The 20,751-nt window shown below is 38.7% G+C and overlaps 1 protein-coding gene across 2 annotated transcripts; it reads left to right on the top strand.

Annotated features, from left to right (window-relative positions):
• Window positions 1-364: 364 nt before the first annotated feature.
• Window positions 365-2,839, top strand: LOC108996414. 2 transcript variants are annotated; one of them, XM_018972306.2, is made up of 3 exons: window positions 382-586; window positions 688-835; window positions 2,437-2,839. In XM_018972306.2, exons 1-2 carry the CDS (start codon window positions 491-493, stop codon window positions 796-798), a joined length of 207 nt encoding a protein of 68 aa, XP_018827851.1. In that variant the 5' UTR covers window positions 382-490; the 3' UTR covers window positions 799-835; window positions 2,437-2,839. The 2 variants fall into 2 exon arrangements, with proteins under 2 accessions (XP_018827850.1, XP_018827851.1); XM_018972305.2 differs by lacking the exon at window positions 2,437-2,839 and having other exon boundaries at window positions 365-586; window positions 688-1,177.
• The last annotated feature ends 17,912 nt before the right edge of the window (window positions 2,840-20,751 follow it).

The raw sequence follows: 20,751 nt of genomic DNA, 5'->3' as shown, positions 1-20,751 counted from the left end.
AGATCTTCCTTCCATATTGCAGAATATTTCATTTGTTTTTCTATACCCGATCCCTATCTATTCTTAAAGTTACAAACTCATCGATCAACAACAAACTATTTTTAACTCACTGTTAATGCAAGTTTAGGGATGGGGATGATCTCATCTCATCATTTTCCGGCTGTAAAAAATCCAGCCTCAACCTAGCACAATGGTTGGGCTTGGTCCGGATATATATAGGTCTCTCAGTACTGACTGCCATAGACCACAACATATTACTATGATTTATACATTACAGATGCTGAGTTGGGCCAACCTTCAATTTCCCAAGCCTAGCCCTTTTGTTCCTTAATAGTGTCAAGGCAAAGAAATTCATGAAAAGGACATTATCCAGAGCAATATTGACCCCCATCGACAGAGATAATCCTTATCTATCCAGTAGCAATAGGCACTCTCTTTATCCTTGATTCTAAAAAGAAACTCTCAAGCGAAGGCCAGAAGCAAGAGAGAAATGGATGGGATACAGCAAGTGGCCTTACCCGTTCTAGGAATTGTAGCAGCTGCAGCTGTTACCTTCTATGTTGTAAGCTTTGCTGAGCTTAGAGAGGTACCTTTTCTACGACCCCTCTATTTCTTCTCTCCTCCTCGTTAATTCCGGTTTGAGACAGTTCTCAATTTGGTTAACTCCGAATACTTTTGTATGTGCAGAAGTCTGTCAGAGATTTAGAAGACTCGGAGTCTGAAAATGGAGGATTCAAGTATGTAAGCTCGAGGGAGAGGCGGGCTAGAAGAAAAGCAGAGAAACAAGACAAAAGTTGAAGGAAGGCAGCAAGCACAGTTCTTGGCTCCTGAACAAGTATTAATTAATTTCCTTCTTGCTCATATCCCATATTTCCATGGCGTTTTTCCATATGCAGATAAATTATGCTTTATTTATTAGGCTCTGGTTGTTTGGTTTAGATTAAATTAAAAGCACCAACTCCAAATTGAATGCTCAGGCAGATGTATGAATGCGAGGAGGGTAATAAATTAAGGTCTGCTAATTGAGACGGCTGTATTTGGGAGCTTTGAGAGTATGTATGCATGCAAGGTTGAGATGAGATGAGAGCTTAGAATACATTTGAGCATCCACGTTTGCAGCAAGGAACTAAGGAAGTTGCTTGTCACAACTATTTTATCGGCCCATGGCACAAAAGTATGAACTGGGCTACGGCTTTGTATCAAAAAACAGAGAAGCTTTAGTTTAGAATATCTTGAATAATGATATATATAAACTCAAAATATACAACTCAAAAGCTAATCCTATTATAAAAAAGTATAAAATATATATTTTTTATTTTATAAAATACTTACATGCATTTGAGATTTGAATTTGATATTATTTTTCTGTTTCCAATGTAATTGTATTTTTTTTTTAAATTTATATTTTTGAGATTTGAAGAAAACGAGGTAAACCTCGTGTCATGTTAAATCTAGCATGGCGATTTGGCCAACACGATTATCATGTACTAGATTTCATTTCATCACGGAGAGGTTAGTGATCAAATTCATGAGATTCCAATCGGCCCCTAAAAAAATAAAGATCAGAAGAAAAACTAAATAGTTTTATCAAAAGTGGTAGAACCGCTCAATGTGCTTAGAGCATCCACATCTGATCCTTAAAAGTTTCTATAAATTTTAACCAAAAATCATCTTTTTTTTTTTTAATTTTATCTATCTCAAAAAAATTCCGACATTCCACTCCCTATTTTTTCTTTATTCTATTAAAGAAAAAAAATCTATTCATCTATTTTCTCATCATCCTCTCATCATCTCATGATGTGATAGGTTTACAAGTGAAATATAATAAATAATCTCTAATCATCTAATGCTACATCATGAGATGATGAGAATTAGAATGATGAGTAGAATTACTCTTATTATTTTTTCCTCACTTCCCTTTACAATCTTAAATACTCACTCTTTTGTCTTTTTCCTTCTGTTTTGAACTATTACTCTCTAGCAACTATTTTTAATACAACGTCGGAAATTATTTTTTTGCCGGTACTATGAAATTTTCAAAATTATTACATTTTTAAGAATAATATGAATTTTTCTCAAAATTCACATTTTCCAACGGTATTATTTTGTAACGGTTAAATTTTATTTATTTTTTTGATAATATAACGGTTAAATTTTAAATGGTCATATTTTTGTAATTTGTCTAACGATAATATTTTTTTTTATCATTTTCCTAACAAACATATTTTCAATCGGTAATATTATGATGTATAAATAAAAACACTTGCTCTTTCATTGACATCTAGAGCAACCTAAGTTTCATTCTAGATTAAGAAAAAATTCTCATTTCGGTCTCATTCTCCACACGCTTTTGCTGACACATTCTCATTCTGGTTTCATTAATCATTCCAATATAAATGACTCATTCTTTCTTTTACAAATTGTTGCTTCACTTAGACTCTGAAGATGAGTTGGAGATAGTTCTTAATAAAGATGGAGGATCAACATCTCATTGTGGTCGTACTTGTCAACGTTGTAAGTATATTAGGCATGATCATTTAGAAGGGCACGAACAGTTATTTTGTGACTATTTAGCAGACTCACCAATATATTACTTGAATTTATTTCGAAAGAGATTTTGTAAGGGTCGTAAACTTTTTCTTCGTATTTAGCTTGAGGTAGAGGCTTATGAGCCTTATTTAATCTAAAAAAGAGATAATGTTGGAAGAATTGATCTTTCTTCACTGTAAAGGATAACTGCTGCACTTAGAATTATTCTGTATGGAGTAACTGTCGATTTCATAGATATTGCTTGATTACTCTCTATTGGTGAAAGCATCGCAATGGAGAGTTTGAAAAACTTGTGGCTGCCATCGTAAATATTTTTTCCAATAAATATTTAAGGTCTCCAATGATATTGCTTGATTACTCTCTATTGGTGAACATCGTGGATTCCCTGGGATGCTAGGGAGTATTAATTGCATGCACTGGAAGTGAAAAAATTACCCAATTGCGTGGAAATGTATGTACTCTGGTTATAGTCTTGAATAAACTATTATCTCAAAAGGGGTGGCATCATATGATTTTTAGAAATGAAATGCATTTTTTGGATTACTCAGTTCTCATAATGATACCAATGTGCTAGAGATATCTTTTATTTTCACTGATCTCGCCCAAGGGTGTGCTTTCCATCATTTACTCAATTAATGGTATTGACTGCACTATATGGTACTATACTACCGATGGCTTTTATCCAAAGTGGTCAACATATTTTAAGACAATTCCATCCTCACAAGGGCAGAAGAAGAAATATTTTGCAGTAGCATAAGAATTAGCAAGAAAGAATGTAGAACGTGCATTTGAAGTTCTTCAACAACGCTTTGCCATAGTTTGTGGACCAGTTCGAATATTCAAAGCCAATGATCTTAACAAAATTATGAAAGCATGCACAATTCTAAATAACATGATCATCGAAGATGAGCGAGGTGATAATCATGATCTTGACTTCGAGTACGAACAACTTGATAATAGTCCACCTAAACTATCGTGCAGTCATACAACTGAACTTATGGAGTTCATTCAATGTCATCATCAAATTAGAGTAATTTCAACTCATTATTATATCCAATTGGACCTAATTGAGCATCAATGACAATTATATAGCTGGACTTAGAAATGTCTGGAGTTAGGGTAATATCTATTTCACAAGTTACCCTTATTGTTTCCATTCATATGTATGATTTAAATTTCTTTATAAAAGTTAGTAGAAGTTATTCTGGCTAATTGTATCAAATTAATATCTATAATATCTGTTGAAAAAAAAAAATTAAATTCTTGTGTTACATATATTATCCTCATACAACATGCATCCAAAACCAAGTATCGTTTCATGCATCCCACGTAACAAACATTATCCTTATACAACATCCATCCAAAATCAAGTGTTACAATGATTAACTCAATTACAACAAATTACCAACCAAATAACATAGTGTCACTGCTCCTTCCTATTATGTCTAGCCATAATTCCCATTTGACGTTGTTGGAAATATGTTCTTTGTACTTCAGGTAAGCCAGTGACTTCATCAACATAATCCACTCCTCCCTTTCATCGCTCACTCTTTGCTTTCCCCTCCACTTTAAATCGGGCAAATTCAAGTCTTCTCGTCCACTTGTTGTATTATTGCATCCTCTCTCTCTCGATCATAATGCATTTTCTGTTCGTTAAGAAAGGACAAACTCATTCTCTTGAGCGCGTGATTCCTCAAAAAGAGTATACTTCATCCTGGAGAGCTTGACAATATCCTTAACTGGCCTAGTTGGGGCCTTCTGCTTTGCTTTCTCGGTGTTCATTCCCATTCGCCTCTCCAATTCGACATCATCATTGTCAAGAACATTCTCCTCCTCGGTATCATTTACTGAATCGATCAATAGAGGTACTAGTTGGGGTCGGCGACATTGTGGATCTTCACTTTGGACCATCCTTGGAGGAATGCTGAATCCATTTTGGTTGGTCTTTCAACATGTGCCAACAATGCTCGAATGAAAATTGACTTTTCTCTAGTGATTGGTATGTCAGTTTTGCTTTCTTAAACGTAAAAAAACAAAATGCTTACAGTGTATTTATCCAAAAATATAAGAAAAAAGTATGTACAAGAACTTCAAAGTAGTTGATGGATATATCTTGTCTTGCTCAGTCATGCCACTTTGGTTTAATCCTTCCACTTGGGTTAGCTTAGCATATAATTTATTGGTTGATTTTTGAATCACCGACCATCGATGCATTAAGAACCCAATGGTCCGCTTCGTTGTACTTTGCTTATACCGATTGAAGTATAACCAATTTTCTTCCAAAATTGGGTGTGTCTTTTTATCAGTTCCTTGGATTGCATCTATTGAAAAATTTAACCATGCCAACAAGTAGTTTGTCTTCCTCTTGGGTGAAGTGGGCACCTTTATTAAGTTTCTTCGTGGTAAGAACTTCCACTTGGGGTGGGGTTGGGGAGTTTTCCACCAACACTGGACTGTGTTGAGTTTGACTTAAGAAAGTGTGGCCAATGTTAGGGTCTTGATTTAGAGGGTCATGAATAACATATTTTCATGCTCTTGTAAGTTCATCACTATACGATCGTAGAAAATGAAGGAATTTAGATATGCTAGAAACTTTCTCGTCACTGGTGAAAGCATTATATTTGCAAATCGGCTTAGAAAAAGAATGGTGACATAGAGGAATGGGTAATAACTTATGGCTGCAACACTCTATTGCCAGTGATTGATCATTCGAGTTATTGAGCCATGAAGTTTCTGCCCATTTCCCTTATCCATACTCAAGTTTCACATCATCACAGTTGAAAGGAAAAACCTGCTGATCTTGCTGCCCCGAAGCTGAGAAGAGGGTCTGAAAAAAACCAAGAATCAGATTGTTCTGCAAGGTTCCTTCAACCCAATCACCCTGCTCATTCCTGAGTCCTTTAATCCAGTTCCTCCTCCTTCGCATGTTAGCCTGGGAATGGAAAAACTGAGTATTCTGGTCCCCTTCATGGAGCCACTGCACTCTAGATCGCTGTCTCCACAATACTTCCTCCCGTTCAAGCCATACTTGCAAATTTTCTTTGGCTTGTGACAATCCCACTGGATCAGGTTGCTCTTCATTTTTAGCTTGTAAAGCTTCCAGCCTTTGCCTAGCTTCAACTTTCTTTTGCTTTACATGCCCAAACGACAATTTATTCCATGATGCCAATCGATGACCACACACTTTAATACGCTGCATCACCCCCTCCATATTATTGTTTCCAATGCTATTCCCAGTCATCCAAACATCCTCAATAATGTTAGCACGTTTTTGCTCCCCTACCCACATTGCTTCAAAGCAGAATTTTCGCGTTCGTTTTCCTTCAACAACCCCACTCTCAGTGTCAAACCAAATAGGTAAATGATCAGAGTGAGCAGCCACTCCATGCCTCACCACCCCTTGGGGAAACAGACCAAAGAAACTGTTGTTTCCCAAGAACCGATCAAGCCTCTCGCTAATGGCTTCCGTACCTTCCCTTCCATTTGACCACGTGAACTTTGGACCATGAAAGCCCACATCCCGCAAAGAACAATCCATCAAAACCTCACGAAATGCGGCCATTTGATTCTCGGATCGTATTCGACCTCCCTTCTTCTCACTCAGTTGCAATACTTCATTAAAATCGCCTCCCAACAGCCATGGTACATCATCATCATCGTGTAACTGATGTATCAAATCCCATGTGAGGAATCGGCTCGTAGTCTGCTGGTTCCCATAAATACCCGTAAACCTCCACTCACGAGCATCATCTTCATTGACAAGAACATCAACATGATTGCTAGAGAAAGATTTTAACCGCACCTGCAAATCCCCCCTCCACAATAATGCTAACCCCCCACTCTGCCCAATACAATCCACAGTAAAGCAAGAATTAAACCCTAATTTATACTTACATACCTCCATCTTCCGAGTCTTCAATTTAGTTTCCTAAAGAAACACCATTGTGGGATCTTCACGCGCGATTAGCTCCCGCAAAGCACGAATTCCCTGTGGGTTCCCAAGCCCACGGGAATTCCAACATAATATTTTCATTGCTGTCGGCAGGGCTGGTTTCCAGCCTCTGTCGATATATCAATTTGAACCTCATGGAGGTCCTCAGCCCTCGTCTCCGTAGGAAACCCTAGCTTCCGTCGTTTCCCCTCCACTAGAGGAGACCTATCCTTGGGAACAACAGCTTTCCTCTTCGCACCCATTCGGCTTGGAGACGACAGCTGCTTTCGACCCACCAAGCCCTTCCTAGCACAACGACGGGCTTCTTTACTTGCCGGACCCAAGGCCTCCTGGGCTTTAGTCCTGTTCACTCCCACTACAGGTGGATTTGTTAGGCCCATATCAGATGGGACCACTGGCTGCGAAGAAGCCTCAGACTGCGAAGGCAAAACTGTCATTAGTGGAGTCCGTGATCCACGCTCCATCACCTTCTTCAATCCATTCGAGATAACCGTGCTGCTATACCCCGCAACAGACTCCACCATAGGCTCAATCGTTTCCGCTAAATCCGCACACAACGGCTCCGAAGTACCAGGTGTAACGGGCGGAGTACATTTCGTCGCATCATCCTCAAGGACAACTCCATTTGTGTGCAAGGCCGTAGAAGCGGGATTCTCCTCCGAGGATGGCAAATGCCGGCCATTTGGCACCATCGTTTTAACCCCACGCCCGCCACCCCTCAACCACTGGCCATATGGAAAAGGGGTGACCTTTTCATCAAAATCTCGCGCCTGGTCACAATCCCGGAAAGCATGACCTATCCGCCCACAGATAAAACAAAAATCAGGCAACCGTTCGTAGGAAAATAGCACCCAGTAGGGAGTACGCGAACCAATACAGAGTTTCTTCCCACGCAACAAGGGCTTTGTAATGTCGATGCATACACGAATACGCATGAATTCCCCCCAAGCAATCTCTCCATCTATCAAATCGATATCCTCCATCTGCCCCAGTGATTTCCCAATTAGTTGTCCAACTTCAACACTACGAGCCGCCAGGGGTAAATCGTGAATCCTAACCCAGAAAGATGCTTTGGTTAATTGGATTTGCTGAACTTGTTGAAAGCCATCAAAATCCTTAACCAGAATGAAGTGTTTGTCGAAAGTCCCCATCGCGAACAACTGTTTCTTTATCACGCACATCCTCAAATTCTGCTAAGAGGAACTTGGAATCAAGTTCCTGCACTTTCAATCCTCTCGACGGTATGAAACAGAGGAAGTAGAGGTGGCTCTCCAACAAATGCATCCAACGAAAGCTCCAGCCCCGAAGGTATGTCTCCCATATTTTTCCAGCACTATTGGCCTATGGTTGGTAATTCAGTGATACAAGCTGTTTTAAATACTTTGAATTCGGGAAAGATTCCTAAGGAGCATAATCACACTTTCATTAGTTTAATTCCAAAAAAGAAGACTTGTGAGATGGTGACTGATTTCTGACCTATAAGTCTTTGTAATGTGGTTTATAAACTAGTTTCGAAAGTGATGGTTAATAGATTAAAACATCTGCTGCCTACTGTTATATCTGAATCTCAATCTACTTTTGTTGGGGGTAGATTAATGACTGATAATATGTTGATTGCTTATGAGCTTGTGAATTATCTGAGGCAAAAGAGGAAGGGTCGAAAATGTTACATGCCCCTTAAATTGGATATGAGTAAAGCGTATGATAGGGTGGAGTGGCTGTTTTTAGAAAATATTATGCTGAAGTTGGGATTTGCTGAGTCTTTTGTCCAGCTGGTCATGGAGTGTGTAAAAACAGTTTCTTTTTCCATCTTGGTGAATGGTGAAGCCCTAGGGCATATTATTCCTACTAGAGGTATTAGGCAAGGGGACCCTTTATCCCCTTACCTTTTTCTCTTTTGTAGTGAGGGATTAATTGCTCTACTGAAAGATGCTGAGAGGAGAAGTCTGGTGAAAGGTATAAAAGTATGTAGAAGGGCCTCGAGTGTAAATCACCTTCTCTTTGCAGATGATAGTCTTATTTTCTGTAAAGCTGATTCTCTAACCACCTCCCATATTCAAAAAGTGTTACATCAGTATGAGTTAGCATCAGGCCAAATGGTTAATAAGGGAAAGACTGCTGTGGTTTTTTCAAATAATGTCCCAGCATTGCGACAGAGAGAGATTCTTGCCTTGTGGGGGGTGAGAACATTTCAGCAGTATGATAAGTATCTAGGTTTGCCTAACCTAGTGGGGAGATCTAAAACTAGAGTTTTTGAGGAGATTAAAAGGAAAGTGTGGGTTAAATTGCAGAGCTGGAAAGGGAAGTTATTATCTCAAGGAGGGAGAGAAGTTCTTATAAAAGCTGTCGCTCTATCCATCCCTACTTATGCCATGAGTTGTTTCAAAGTACCGTTGGGTTTGTGTAGGGAGTTGGAGAGATTGATGGCTCGGTTTTGGTGGGGGTAAAAAGAGGATGAACGAAAAGTGCATTGGATTAAATGGCAAAGGCTTTGTTTGTCAAAATTTAGAGGTGGTATGAGATTCAAGAACTTACACTTTTTTAACATGGCATTGTTAGCAAAATAAGGGTGGCGGATTTTACAGAATAATGACTCTTTGTTACAAAGAATTTACAAAGCAAAATACTTTCCACATGTTTCCTTTTTTCAAGCAAAGTTGGGTCCTAACCCTTCTTATGCTTGGAGAGGGATACTTGAAGCTCAAAAGTGGTTAAAGGCAGGTTGTCAGTGGCGAGTTGGGACGGGGGAGAATATTAAAACCTGGAAGGATTTTTGGGTACCAGGACACAGCTGTTTACAGCCAGCTCTAGATGGAATTTCTGTGAATGAGGCACATGTGGAAGCAACAGTAGATTCATTACTCGACCAAGCTTCCAGATTGTGGAATATAAGTCTTGTCAGATCTCTCTTCAATCCAAATGTGGCTGATAGGATTCTTCAGATCAGATTGTCAAGCACTGAGTATATGGATAAATTGCTTTGGAATGAAGAATCAAGTGGCAACTTTACTGTGAAGAGTGCCTATCGATTGATACAGAACCTGAACACTGAAGGGGATGGAGATGGCTCTTCTCTTATGGCTGATAAGAAACTTTGGAAGGGTCTTTGGCAAATGAAAGTGCCTTGTAAAATTAAGATTTTTGCTTGGAGAGCTTGTAAAGATATTCTACCTACGCTTACTAATTTGAGACATAAAAGCATAGATGTGGCTAATGTTTGTTGTTTCTATCAGGATAATGGGGAGGATGTAGCACATGCTATTCTTTTTTGTTCTCATATCCGATTGGTATGGATGCAGTATCTCCCTTTAGTGCAGCACGGTCAGCAGCAGGCAACCTTCTTGGACCAGGTTCGGCTTGTTCTAGATAGAGGCAATGCGGCAGATTTAACTTTGTTTTTCCTGATTGGTTGGAGTTTATGGAATAGAAGAAATAAGATGATGATGGAAAAAATTGTGATTGACCCTTTGGCTGCAGTGAACCATGCTTTATCTTTACAAAAGACCTTTATACAGCTGAAAACTTCTAATGCTATGGAAAGAGGAAAACTTTGCAAATGGAAGCCACCTCCACCAGGTTTCTTAAAGCTAAATGTTGATGGTGCAATGTTTGCAGATGTGGGGAAAGCTGAAATAGGGGTGGTCCTACGGGATGAGGCTGGGCAGGTGGTTATGGCAACAACCAAAAAGGAGGATTTTGTTGATGAACCTGCTACAATCGAGTTGCTAGCTGTGTTGAGAGGACTACAATTTTGTCTTCCACTTGGGATTCCTAACTTGGTGGTCGAATCTGATTGTCTAGTTGTGGTACAGGAATTGCAAGATAGCCAAGAGTCTTTATCATCAAATGGGAATCTGATTCAGGATGTTAAAGGGCTCATGCAGCTTTTTAGAAATTCAAATGTTCAACATGTATATAGGGATGGAAATGGGGTGGCCCATACTTTAGCACGGTTTGCATGGAACGTAGATGATGTGCAGATGTGGTGGGACAAGGTTCCAGCGTTTGTAACTCATGCACTTTGGTTTGATCAGATTGACATGTAATTTCTTCTTATGAATGAAAGTTTGTTTTCTTATATAAAAAAAAAAAAGTTGCTACCAACAAGGGCTGATGGGGCTGCCCCATCAACCATCAAGGGCAGCCAAGCTGCCCCCTTGCACCCCCTCCTAACATCTCAACAATGCACAAAAGAGGTCAAAAAATAGAGGCACAACATGTCAAAAACTAATTTTTCTTCCCCACCTTATCATCTAAGAGCATCCACATCCACTCTCCAAACAAGTAAAATACAAAAAATACACATGTATTATAGCAATAACGTGCAAAGTTGTTGCCAAAAATACAAAAAGTTGTTGCTAACGTTGTTACTATAATACACATGTATTATAGTAATAATGCACACATGTATTTTTCTTCCCCATCAACTAACAAGGGCCAAGCCCCATGCACAACCAAACATTTAATTCAAGAAAGCATAAAACCAAAGTCCAAAACAGATTATATTTACATTGAGGCTCGTAATGGTACCAAGCACTGCCGCTGCCGCCGCTTGTGACTGTATAATAGGAATAAAATAGTGAGGCTTTTCAACCGAGTCCAAAGTCCAAACCACCTAATTTAATGATCACTCTGCACCAAGATTAATAAAATTGTCGGGGCTTTTATATTTCCATCTTTAATTGGCCGGTGGAAACGAGTCGTAAACCTCTTGTTTTCTATCTCCTTATTTCCCTTTTTTTTTTTTAAGGTTTCTGCCTCTCTTTCAAAAGATGAAATATAAAGCTACTTTTAATAAAGTCATGATTTTCTTTGTTTGTAATTTTTGGTCAAAAAATAAAGGCTGCTAGGCCGCACCACCTTATCTCTGACTTGGGAAAGAAATAGTTAAGAAAAAAAAGAAGATTAGGGTAGTAGTTTAAAAACCTTGATACAAAAATTATGTGCGCAGACATTTATAAATCATAGAAAAATTCTATTTACAGTCTCACTCTAAATTATATATGTGTAAACTTGGAATCCATTTATAAGAATGTCGTGCACGATATGATTGCTTAAGGCCAATGACTAAAACATGAAAAAAAACTTTTTTTTTTTTTTTAATCTTTACAAAAGCAACAACTTATATTGGCCGCTAATTATAATATCTATGGAGGCTTATCATGAGTTGTTTGGTTCAAATGAAATCTTATTCAATTTGTCCGATTGACCGGTAAAATTCCCGTTTGGCATTCTCGGAGAGCAAGAACAGCTTCATTGCCATTGGTTGCAACAACTCTGCGGCCTTGATGTGGTCGCTGGATGAACGCATTAGTTTTGGTGGGTGCAAGTCCCCTTGCGACAAAGCTGAGTTCATCAATGGAAGTCGTTGCCATATTGGCACCTCTACTGTTGCCAAACTGAAATCCCTTATGATCTCAGCTCTTTCATTACAACTTATATTGAGCCCAAAAATTCCCACAACTATGCTTTCTTGGTTGAAAACAATTGGTTCCAGAAAAATCTCACGATTCCATATTACCGAAATTTATTCGTTCCAGTGGTATTGAAATTCGGGATTGATAGCAATTCAAGTTTTACCATGGGACCAAACAGCAAACAGAGGTACTTGATCTGTCGTAACAACGATCCTACTATGTTGGATAATCACAACTTCACAATCTCCACCTATACATGTGCATGTGCTCCAGGCTACAAAGGAAATCCCTATCTTCCTCAACTTCATGGATGTCAAGGTATATATTAATTCCTCTCGATCTTGATCGATCCCATTTATTAAGATCTTCTTGTTATTAGAATTTTTCAACTTAGGAAAGATATTTCGGCCTTAGTACAAGGAAATAATTCTGTCAGTGTCTTCTATTCGAAATTAAAAAGTCTTTGGGATGAATTGTTGACTTTGAAACCCATACCAGCATGTGGATGTAAACCGATCTGTGTGTGTAGTACTTGGGAGAAATTTTAACAGAGATTTGGAATAACCAAATTAATTACCAAACAGCAGAAATAATTCTCTCCTACTTTGTGTGAATCTGTTAGGAAGTAATTTAATAGAGAATAATCTTAAACAAAATCACAGACACACAAAAAGCCAATAATTTTTTACGTGGAAAACCCTTCAATGCAAAGGGAAAAACCACGGGATCTAGTCCAGTTAAACCTTCCACTATCAACAATGATTTGTACACAAATGTTCTCTCTAGACAACACTAGAGGCATATAATCAACAATAATATCAAGAAAACACTTTCTTAGCAACAAACAGTGTGATAGAAGAGATTTCACCAAAGAGATGCGTTACTGTTCACAATCTCGAACACTATAAGTACTGGTCCAAATTCAATCTCCACCATCAGATTATAGAGCCTTGAGTTGTGAACGTGCCTGAAAAATTTCAGCTCAATCAGACCATAGACGACTTCGATCAAAGCGTCTAATTGAAACTAGACGAACTTCCCTGTTTTTGGCTGTCTCTTCTCTCCCCAATCTCTCACACATTTTTCTCTCTTTTCTTTTTTCTTTTTTTATTTTTTTTAAAACCCCTCCCCAATTTTATCTAAAGAACCCTCACGTATGGCAGAGGAAAACCATGGAACAACCAAAACACCTGGAGGGCTACAAGAACACTCAAAACCCAAGTGTAAAAAGGACCTTGAACTTTATACCCAAAAGCAACAACAAAGCATCAAAAAACCTGTATTAAGGAAAATTCACGACGGGGGAAAGAACCTAGATACAAAAGGACCAAACTCATACAAAAGAACCTAATGTCTCAAGGCAAGTAGACCCAACTTATCAACCTTCAAAATCCCCTTTAGCTGATGCAGAAGATCATTAAATTGCAACCACGTCTCAGAAAGCCTCCCAAAAGCCATCCGTGCCAAGAAATCTGCCCCTGCATTACCCTCCCTATATATATATGCCAAAACACAAACTGCATAGAGGATAGAATTCCAAGAATTTTTACCCAATAATCTTCAAGGTACCATTTTCCACACCTCATTTTCTCCAACCAATTTACAATTAAGAGGGAATCTAATTCCTCCCAATAACCTAAGTGCTATTGCTTGATAAAAGCAGCAACACTTAGGTTTTAATAAACCTAATTAAACTGGGCCTAAACCCTCTCTCCATGTGGGCTTAATGGACCCACATGGGCCATCCTCCATATAAGAGGGAATCCACACAACAAATCTCCCTCTTCCTGACTATGTAGGGGGACTCACCAAACCTGCTTTTGCTCTACATACTTTGAGTTTTTGTATAGGTAGTGGTTTTTTCATCATATATGATCCATTCTCATCAGTATGAACTTTTTCGATCTGTAACAACTTCATATCCAAAGCATTACGAATCCAGTGATACTTTCCATCAATATGCTTGAATCTTGAATGAAAGGTTGATTTCTTACTGAGATGGATGACACTCTGACTGTCACAATTAGGGGTGTAAACTCAAACCGAAAAACCGGAAAACCGGTCCTGATCGGACCGAACAGGACCGGGTTTTCCGGTTTTGAACCGGTTCGGTCCGGAACCGGTTTTTAAAATGTAAAAACCGGCTGGTTTCTGGTTCTGAGATTTTTTGGCCCGGATCAAACCGGATCGGACCGGATTGGTTGATTAAAAAAAATAAAAAATAAAAAATAAAAAATAATATTTTTATATATAAGTTTTATACAAAATATTTTATATATATTAAATATTAATATATATATGTTTTATATATAATGTATAATTATAAATTTTAATGTGAAATTTTATATATAATATATATATATTCATATATGAAATAATTTTTTATTATAATTTATAAATTATTACATAAAATGTTAATACTAAATCACTAAAAGTTTATAACTAATACTAATATATAACTTATAACTATACCAATAGTCTAATATTAATACTATTATATAGTCTAATATATTAATAAAAGTATAAAACAATTTTTTTTTTAAATCAAAATTTTTTTTTTTTATAAACAAATTTTTAATGACAAATTGTGAAACTTACATTTTTAAAAAACCGGAAAACTGGACCGGACCTGACCGAAAACCGGTAAAATCGGAAGTACCGGTTTAAGAGGTTAACCGGTGCGTAATCGGTTTTGAAAAATACAAAACCGGTACATATCGGTTCGGTCCTAGATTTTATCCAAAACCAGACCGGACCGGACCGGTTACACCCCTAGTCACAATAGACAGTATACTTATCTTGTTTCTGACCCAGTTCTTTTAAGAACTTCTTCATCTATATCAACTCTTTGCTTGCTTCAGTTATGGTAATATACTCAGCTTTTGTGGTAGACAAAGCAACACATTTTTGTAGTTTGGATTGCCATGACACAGCTCCCCCTGAATAAGTAATCAAATACTCTGAAGTGGGCTTTCTGGAATAAATGTCACCAGCCATATCTGCATCTGTAAACCCTTAAAGTATAGGTTTACCATTTTCAAAGCACAAACATACATGGAAGTACCTCTGAGGTATCTTAAAATCTACTTAATTGCATTCGAATGCTCTTTTCCACGTAGATCTCCATGTTTCTTCCTATCTGGTTTTTGAACATACGATCGACTAACCGCTGGCAGGTGGCACCCGAGGACGAAGAGAAGACTTTGTTCATCACTATCTGGCATCACCGTATAACAATATAAGCCTCAGTTAGTGATGAATGAAGTCTTCTCTTTGTCCTCGGGGTTCATACGAATTTAGTTTTATCATTCTCCATTTGCTGCTCGGCTTCTTTACGAGCACTACATTGGATAGCCATTTCGGGTAATGGACTTCTCGGATGAATCGCGTGCTCCGTAGATGGTTCGGTTCCTCGGCTATGGCGACGTTGTGTTTTACACTGACGCTTCGATGCTTTTGCCTCACTCCTTTGGCCTTTGGGTCTACACTAAGGTTGTGGTGTATGACTTTGAGCGCTATTCTGGGCATATTCTCGTGGCTCCATGCAAACACATCTTGGTGCTCGATGAAAAGTTACTGCATGGCGCTCCGGGCTTTAGATGACATTTCATTGCTAATCCTTGCCCCGACTTCTGTTCGATTTGGGTTGAGAAGGATGAGCTCCAATGGCTCGATTGGTTTCACTTTTCTAAGCCCCTACTCATCTCGAACTTCGCTTATGACCTCCGTGTAGTCGGGAGCTAGCGGCAAGGAGCATGCACGCTCCGTAGGATACACCTTGCCTACCTCACCGTTTGTAGGCATCTCTTTGCGCTTGTGTGCATTGCTTTCTTCCACTATGTTCTTTTCACTCCCAAGAACTTGGTTCTTTTGATGGTAAACTTTCATGTCACTGGCAATACTGGCAAGCTTCTGAGTTGTTTGGAATGGGTTGCCTCAAGCATGCGAAGTACACGAAGTACCTCGTGGGTTCGGATCCCACAGACTGTGCCACTGTTAATGTCTTATTTTGCACACCTTTGGGCCAGGCTCCGACAACTTAGGTTTTCAGAAATGGGCCTGCAAGGATATAAAGGAATACATCTAGGAGAGGGCAGTCTTGCAGCCGGGGAGTCTCCGATGCTAAAGTTAGTAAATTCTCTTGGAAGTTTATAAATAAGTAAAATAGTTTAGGGATTTTCTCGTACCTGAAATTTGCTATTTATACCATGGGTTGATGGGAGGTGTAGATCGTGTTTGTCTCCATGGAGTTAGTGCATTTTCTATTGTTTCTACTGTCAGTGTCCTTTAATGCGGTGTGGCTCTGTGACGGTGCCATAAATGTGGCGTGTAGCTCGGTAGTGGCGCCGTTAATGCGGCATGGTTTCCAAGTTTGACTTTCATCCCTTGTGAGCCGTAGATGTTTTGATGTCAATGGATCAAGGGCTTTCCGTATTTCTCGCTGTGTCCCGTGCAAGTTCCCAGGTTCAGAATGCGGCCGTGCAATGTCAGGCTGACTTGTCCTATCGGTTACGCGACTCCTTTCCTTGGTAGACACCTTGCTTCCATTATGGTCCTAGTGACCCTTGGGCCGTGTATTGGGTAGAGGCCCAATGTGTTTTGTGTACTGGGAAAAATCTCCTTACAGTATGTATGTTATAAACTATACTATGCGTATGATCAAGATGATATATTATTATTTGGTAATTACCGGGCCATGCTGAGACTTGCATGGAGGCCGTGGCTTAAAGGGGACTTTTGCTTGAGGAAATTTGAACTCTTGACATGCACTATATATGTGAGGTGTTTGTCAAGTCTAAGAAAAAATGCTCATATCTTTACTACTTTCGAGGTATTTCCAATTGTTTTGATCAGGCATCTCTTCTGTTCTAGTTTTTTTTTGGGTGATCATGCTACCCACTCAGCGTGACAAATGACAACCCTTAATTTATTATTGAATGAATATATTTAGGAGTAATTCTATACATCAGACTCTTACATTGCACACTCACACATGTGGTTGTCATGTTTAATTTTTTTTTTGAGATCATGCTGGCGGGCCGCCCAGCGTTTACCGTTGGGCAATCGGCTTGGTATAAATTTCTTGTTCTTTTTCTTTTTATTTTCTTTTAAGTATTTTCTTAACATTCTTAATCATTAAGAAGGAAAATAAAGAAAATACACAATTTCACTAATAGTCACTTTCTTAAACATTAACTAAAAAAAATAAATAAAAAAATTAAAATAGATAAGCGGTAAGATTGAGAGGTATGTTTGAGGGGCTCCACTAGCATTTTTTTTCTCTTTTTCCCGAGCTTCTCCCAAACAGAAATATCTCCCCTCCGTATGAATATCTCCCTCTCCGTGCGAATCTCTCGATGCGAAGATTTTCTGTAAATCTCGCATCTCTATAAATCTCATATCTCTTAGGCTTGTATATTGTTTTCTTTTGCTTTAGTGGATTGATGGGTTTGTGGGGGTGGTGTTTGGCGGGAACAATAATTATTCAAGATAAAACAACCAGATTGTATTTCTACAGATGAAACCACACAACATTACGAACCTGAGCATGGACCTGCTTTCTTCTTACTACAGATAAACCCGATTGGTTGATCTGCTGTGATTCTGAGCCACTCAAAGCATCCTTTCTCGATAGGCCATGAGAGGTTACTTGAGATTTTCCATCTGCTTTCTTATTTAGTAGATTCCTTGTAGCCATTGCTCCATGTGCAGTTTGAGAACTGGAGATAGGGTTACTGCTATTCGCACTGCGTGTTTCCAAAGGTGGGTGGCTTCAAAGGGGATGGGGCCAAGATGAGGGTTGTTTTTTGTTTGGAAAATAGTCTATCACAAATGGACTACACAAAAGAAATTCCATAAATTAATATGGATTAATATGATTTGTCAAATTATAAAATTACTTTTATTATAAAGTATATCTAACAGATCAGATGAAACTACGTAAAATTATTTTATGTAATTATTTTGTGAATGTAACAATACTCTTTTTGTTTAGAACCCTGACGTGGAGAAATTGTGTGTATAGAATTTTGCTATATTTAATTGGACATTAATGCTAGGGCCACCAAGAAATGTGACCTTGCATTGTATGCACCGATAGTATAAATTGCTCTTTTATTTTTTGTGTTTTATTTCAAATATTTTTAAAACCTCTTTTAACATTTTGTAAGGAAAAAAAATAACTACAAACACATTAAAAAATACTTTTTTAATCATTAAGTAAAAAATAAAATAAAAAGAGAGAATCGGTGGGAGAAACATTCCTTTCCAATTTTTGAATTGTTATAGAAGGGATATAATTTTTTATTGAAGAATATGAAACTTTGCTTTTTAAGAAATAACTAATATATAAATTTGTGAACGTATATATTTAAGAAATAACTAATTTGGTCGGCCATTTTTCATGCCATTTATCATTTCCCCCCTCCCGTTTTTTTCCTTAAATATATTATGTGGATGAGTTGCTAGGGTTTGAAAGAATGTGGATGAGTGAGGCTAGGGTTTGGTGGCTAGGATTGGCCGACTTTGGGGTTTGGTTTTTGTGATCTCTAAATTGTAGGATGAAATATGGAATCGGTGATTCGGTTTTGGCAATGGGAAGAAGATCTCACTTGACTAGATGGATTGAAGGGTTTGAGAGATTTAAGGGATGAGAGATAAGATGGAGATTGCTAGAATCAAGGGATGTGATTGGGATGAATCAACTTTCTTAAAATTAAGGAAGTTGCCAAGCGGGACTCTTGAGGGACGGCTAGGGTTTATGGAAGGTGGAAAAATACTAATTTTGGTAAGTGACAAATATGGGAATCGGGGGATTGGCAAGATGAAGGCTTAGGGAGCTTTGGCTAGGGCAATTGGGGAATGGAAGAATGGTGATCTAGGGTTGTAGTCGAATATGGTAAGTGTGAAATGCACTTTAGTGGCCGTATGGTGTGTTTGGGGAGATAGAATGGATGCAAGAAAATATGGATGAACAAGATGGGAAAAGTATGAACACTAAAAAACTATGAATAAACACAAAGATAATAAATCAACTTCGATTCACAAATTTCACAAAGTTGAAAAGAAATAAGATAGATTGAATCACACTTATTCACGAATTTTAAGGTGATGATCCTCTACTAGGGATTCACGAATTTCACCCAAGTTGCCTAAGTGCCAAGCATCGAAAAATGATCTCAAGAACAATAATCCGTCCACTTAGGAAATTTTCCAAAAGATGTAAACTAAATGACTAAGGTTCCTATTTATAGAGATTACAAAGTGGAAACCCTCAATAGGTCCATTGGAATATAATAAAATAAAATAAATAAAGATAATAAAATGATATAGTCTTGCATGACCAATGTGGCCCGTGACATATGTTGGCCCTTGGTGGCCTAGTCAGGCCCATGGGCATGGCTGATATTGTTGGCATGATTGGCATGGCTGCTGGCGTGTGGCTGGCATGGCCTAGGCGCTGGCTTGTTTGGCATGGCCCAGGCAAGGGCCTAGGTGTTGGGCTGCACGTTGGGTCTGCTGCATGGGCATGCTAGCATGGCCCAGGCAAGGTGCCTGGGCGCTGCGCTGCTGCGTGCTGGGCGTGCATGCTGCTTGCGCTGGGCATGCTGGGTGTGCTGCGCTCCCAGGCTTGGTCACTAATCTCACTGGGTGTGTTATGGCAGGGGCCGTGGCATGCCTGTGGGGCTGTTATGGTGCTGTCAAGGCATGTCAGTGATAGTGTCGAGGGTCTGTCAGGGCATGCCAGAAACAGTGTCAAGGCCTTGTCTGTGGGGCCGTCGGGGCATGTTAGCAGCAGTTTTGAGGCATGGGCCGTGGGGCTATCTAGACTTGTCAGTTATAGCGTCAAGGCATTAGCCATGGGCCCATCTAGGCTTGTCATGGCATGGTTGGCAGCTTGGCCGTGGGCCACAAAACATGGGTTTTGACACTTCTGCATCGCACAACAATCGATAAGTCTGACGATAAAAGTATTGCCACTAATTTCTTTGGTGAATCTGAAATTGCTGTCCATGAACCCTCTTCTTGACAAGTAGACACTCGCAGGTAGAAGTTTGATTTATCGGTGCTTAAATTGACTTGGATGGAAAACTTTTGCGGCAGTTACTGATATTGGCTTTCTTGGCATGAAGATCGATGGGAAGAGTTGAAATTTTTCGGTGACTCCCTTGTGGTGAAAAATAGAGCAGATGTCATGCTTGCTTACTGGCGTTTCGGTTGTGATGAAAAAACCATGGCTTAAGGATTTTTGGCATGGTTTTGCCCCCTAATACGGCAAATTCCCGTCGCTGCTAAAACTATGGATTGTTGTAGTGAAATTTCTGTAACATCAATCTACAATTCCATACTTGGGTATATAGATAAGAACCCTTTAAATGGTTTCCTGAGTTCTTACAAACAGAAGATCTAACATGTAAATGGTCATGCCTTGCTATATATTAAGGATTTTTTTGGAGAGACCATTTTCACAAAAATATCCATAGCAGCCAATTAACCATATTATTTTAGTTTATCTTAGAGTACCAAAAGTCCATAGTAGTTGGTCTTTTCAATTGGCTGCATATGTAGTAATGGTCATTGCTGTCTCATATACATATACATGGATGATGGAAGCATGGTCAAATTTAAGAAAATGATACTGCCTTGCATGATTTTGCTCTTTGTCAAGTTACTGCAAGAGTACGTAATGAATATATATATATATATATATATATATATATATATATTGAGGCCAATGGTTAAGGAAGTGACTGTAGTTTAATTTGTGTAGCCAATTGAAAAAACACGAGTAAAGATGTTCAAAAAGAATATATATGAAAGAAAGTGGGAAAT

Source organism: Juglans regia, chromosome 1, assembly GCF_001411555.2.
Source record: "Juglans regia cultivar Chandler chromosome 1, Walnut 2.0, whole genome shotgun sequence".
Classification (NCBI taxonomy): domain Eukaryota; kingdom Viridiplantae; phylum Streptophyta; class Magnoliopsida; order Fagales; family Juglandaceae; genus Juglans; species Juglans regia.
Note: the sequence above shows the minus strand (reverse complement) of the source record. Positions and strands in the feature narration are given on the sequence as shown.

What these genes read in the sequence shown, in the direction of transcription:
- LOC108996414 (XM_018972306.2), top strand. Translation starts at nt 491, where the DNA reads ATGGATGGGATACAGCAAGTGGCCTTACCCGTTCTAGGAATTGTAGCA. An exon ending in GCTTTGCTGAGCTTAGAGAG is followed by an intron (nt 587 to 687) that starts GTACCTTTTCTA and finishes TTGTATGTGCAG; the next exon opens with AAGTCTGTCAGAGATTTAGA.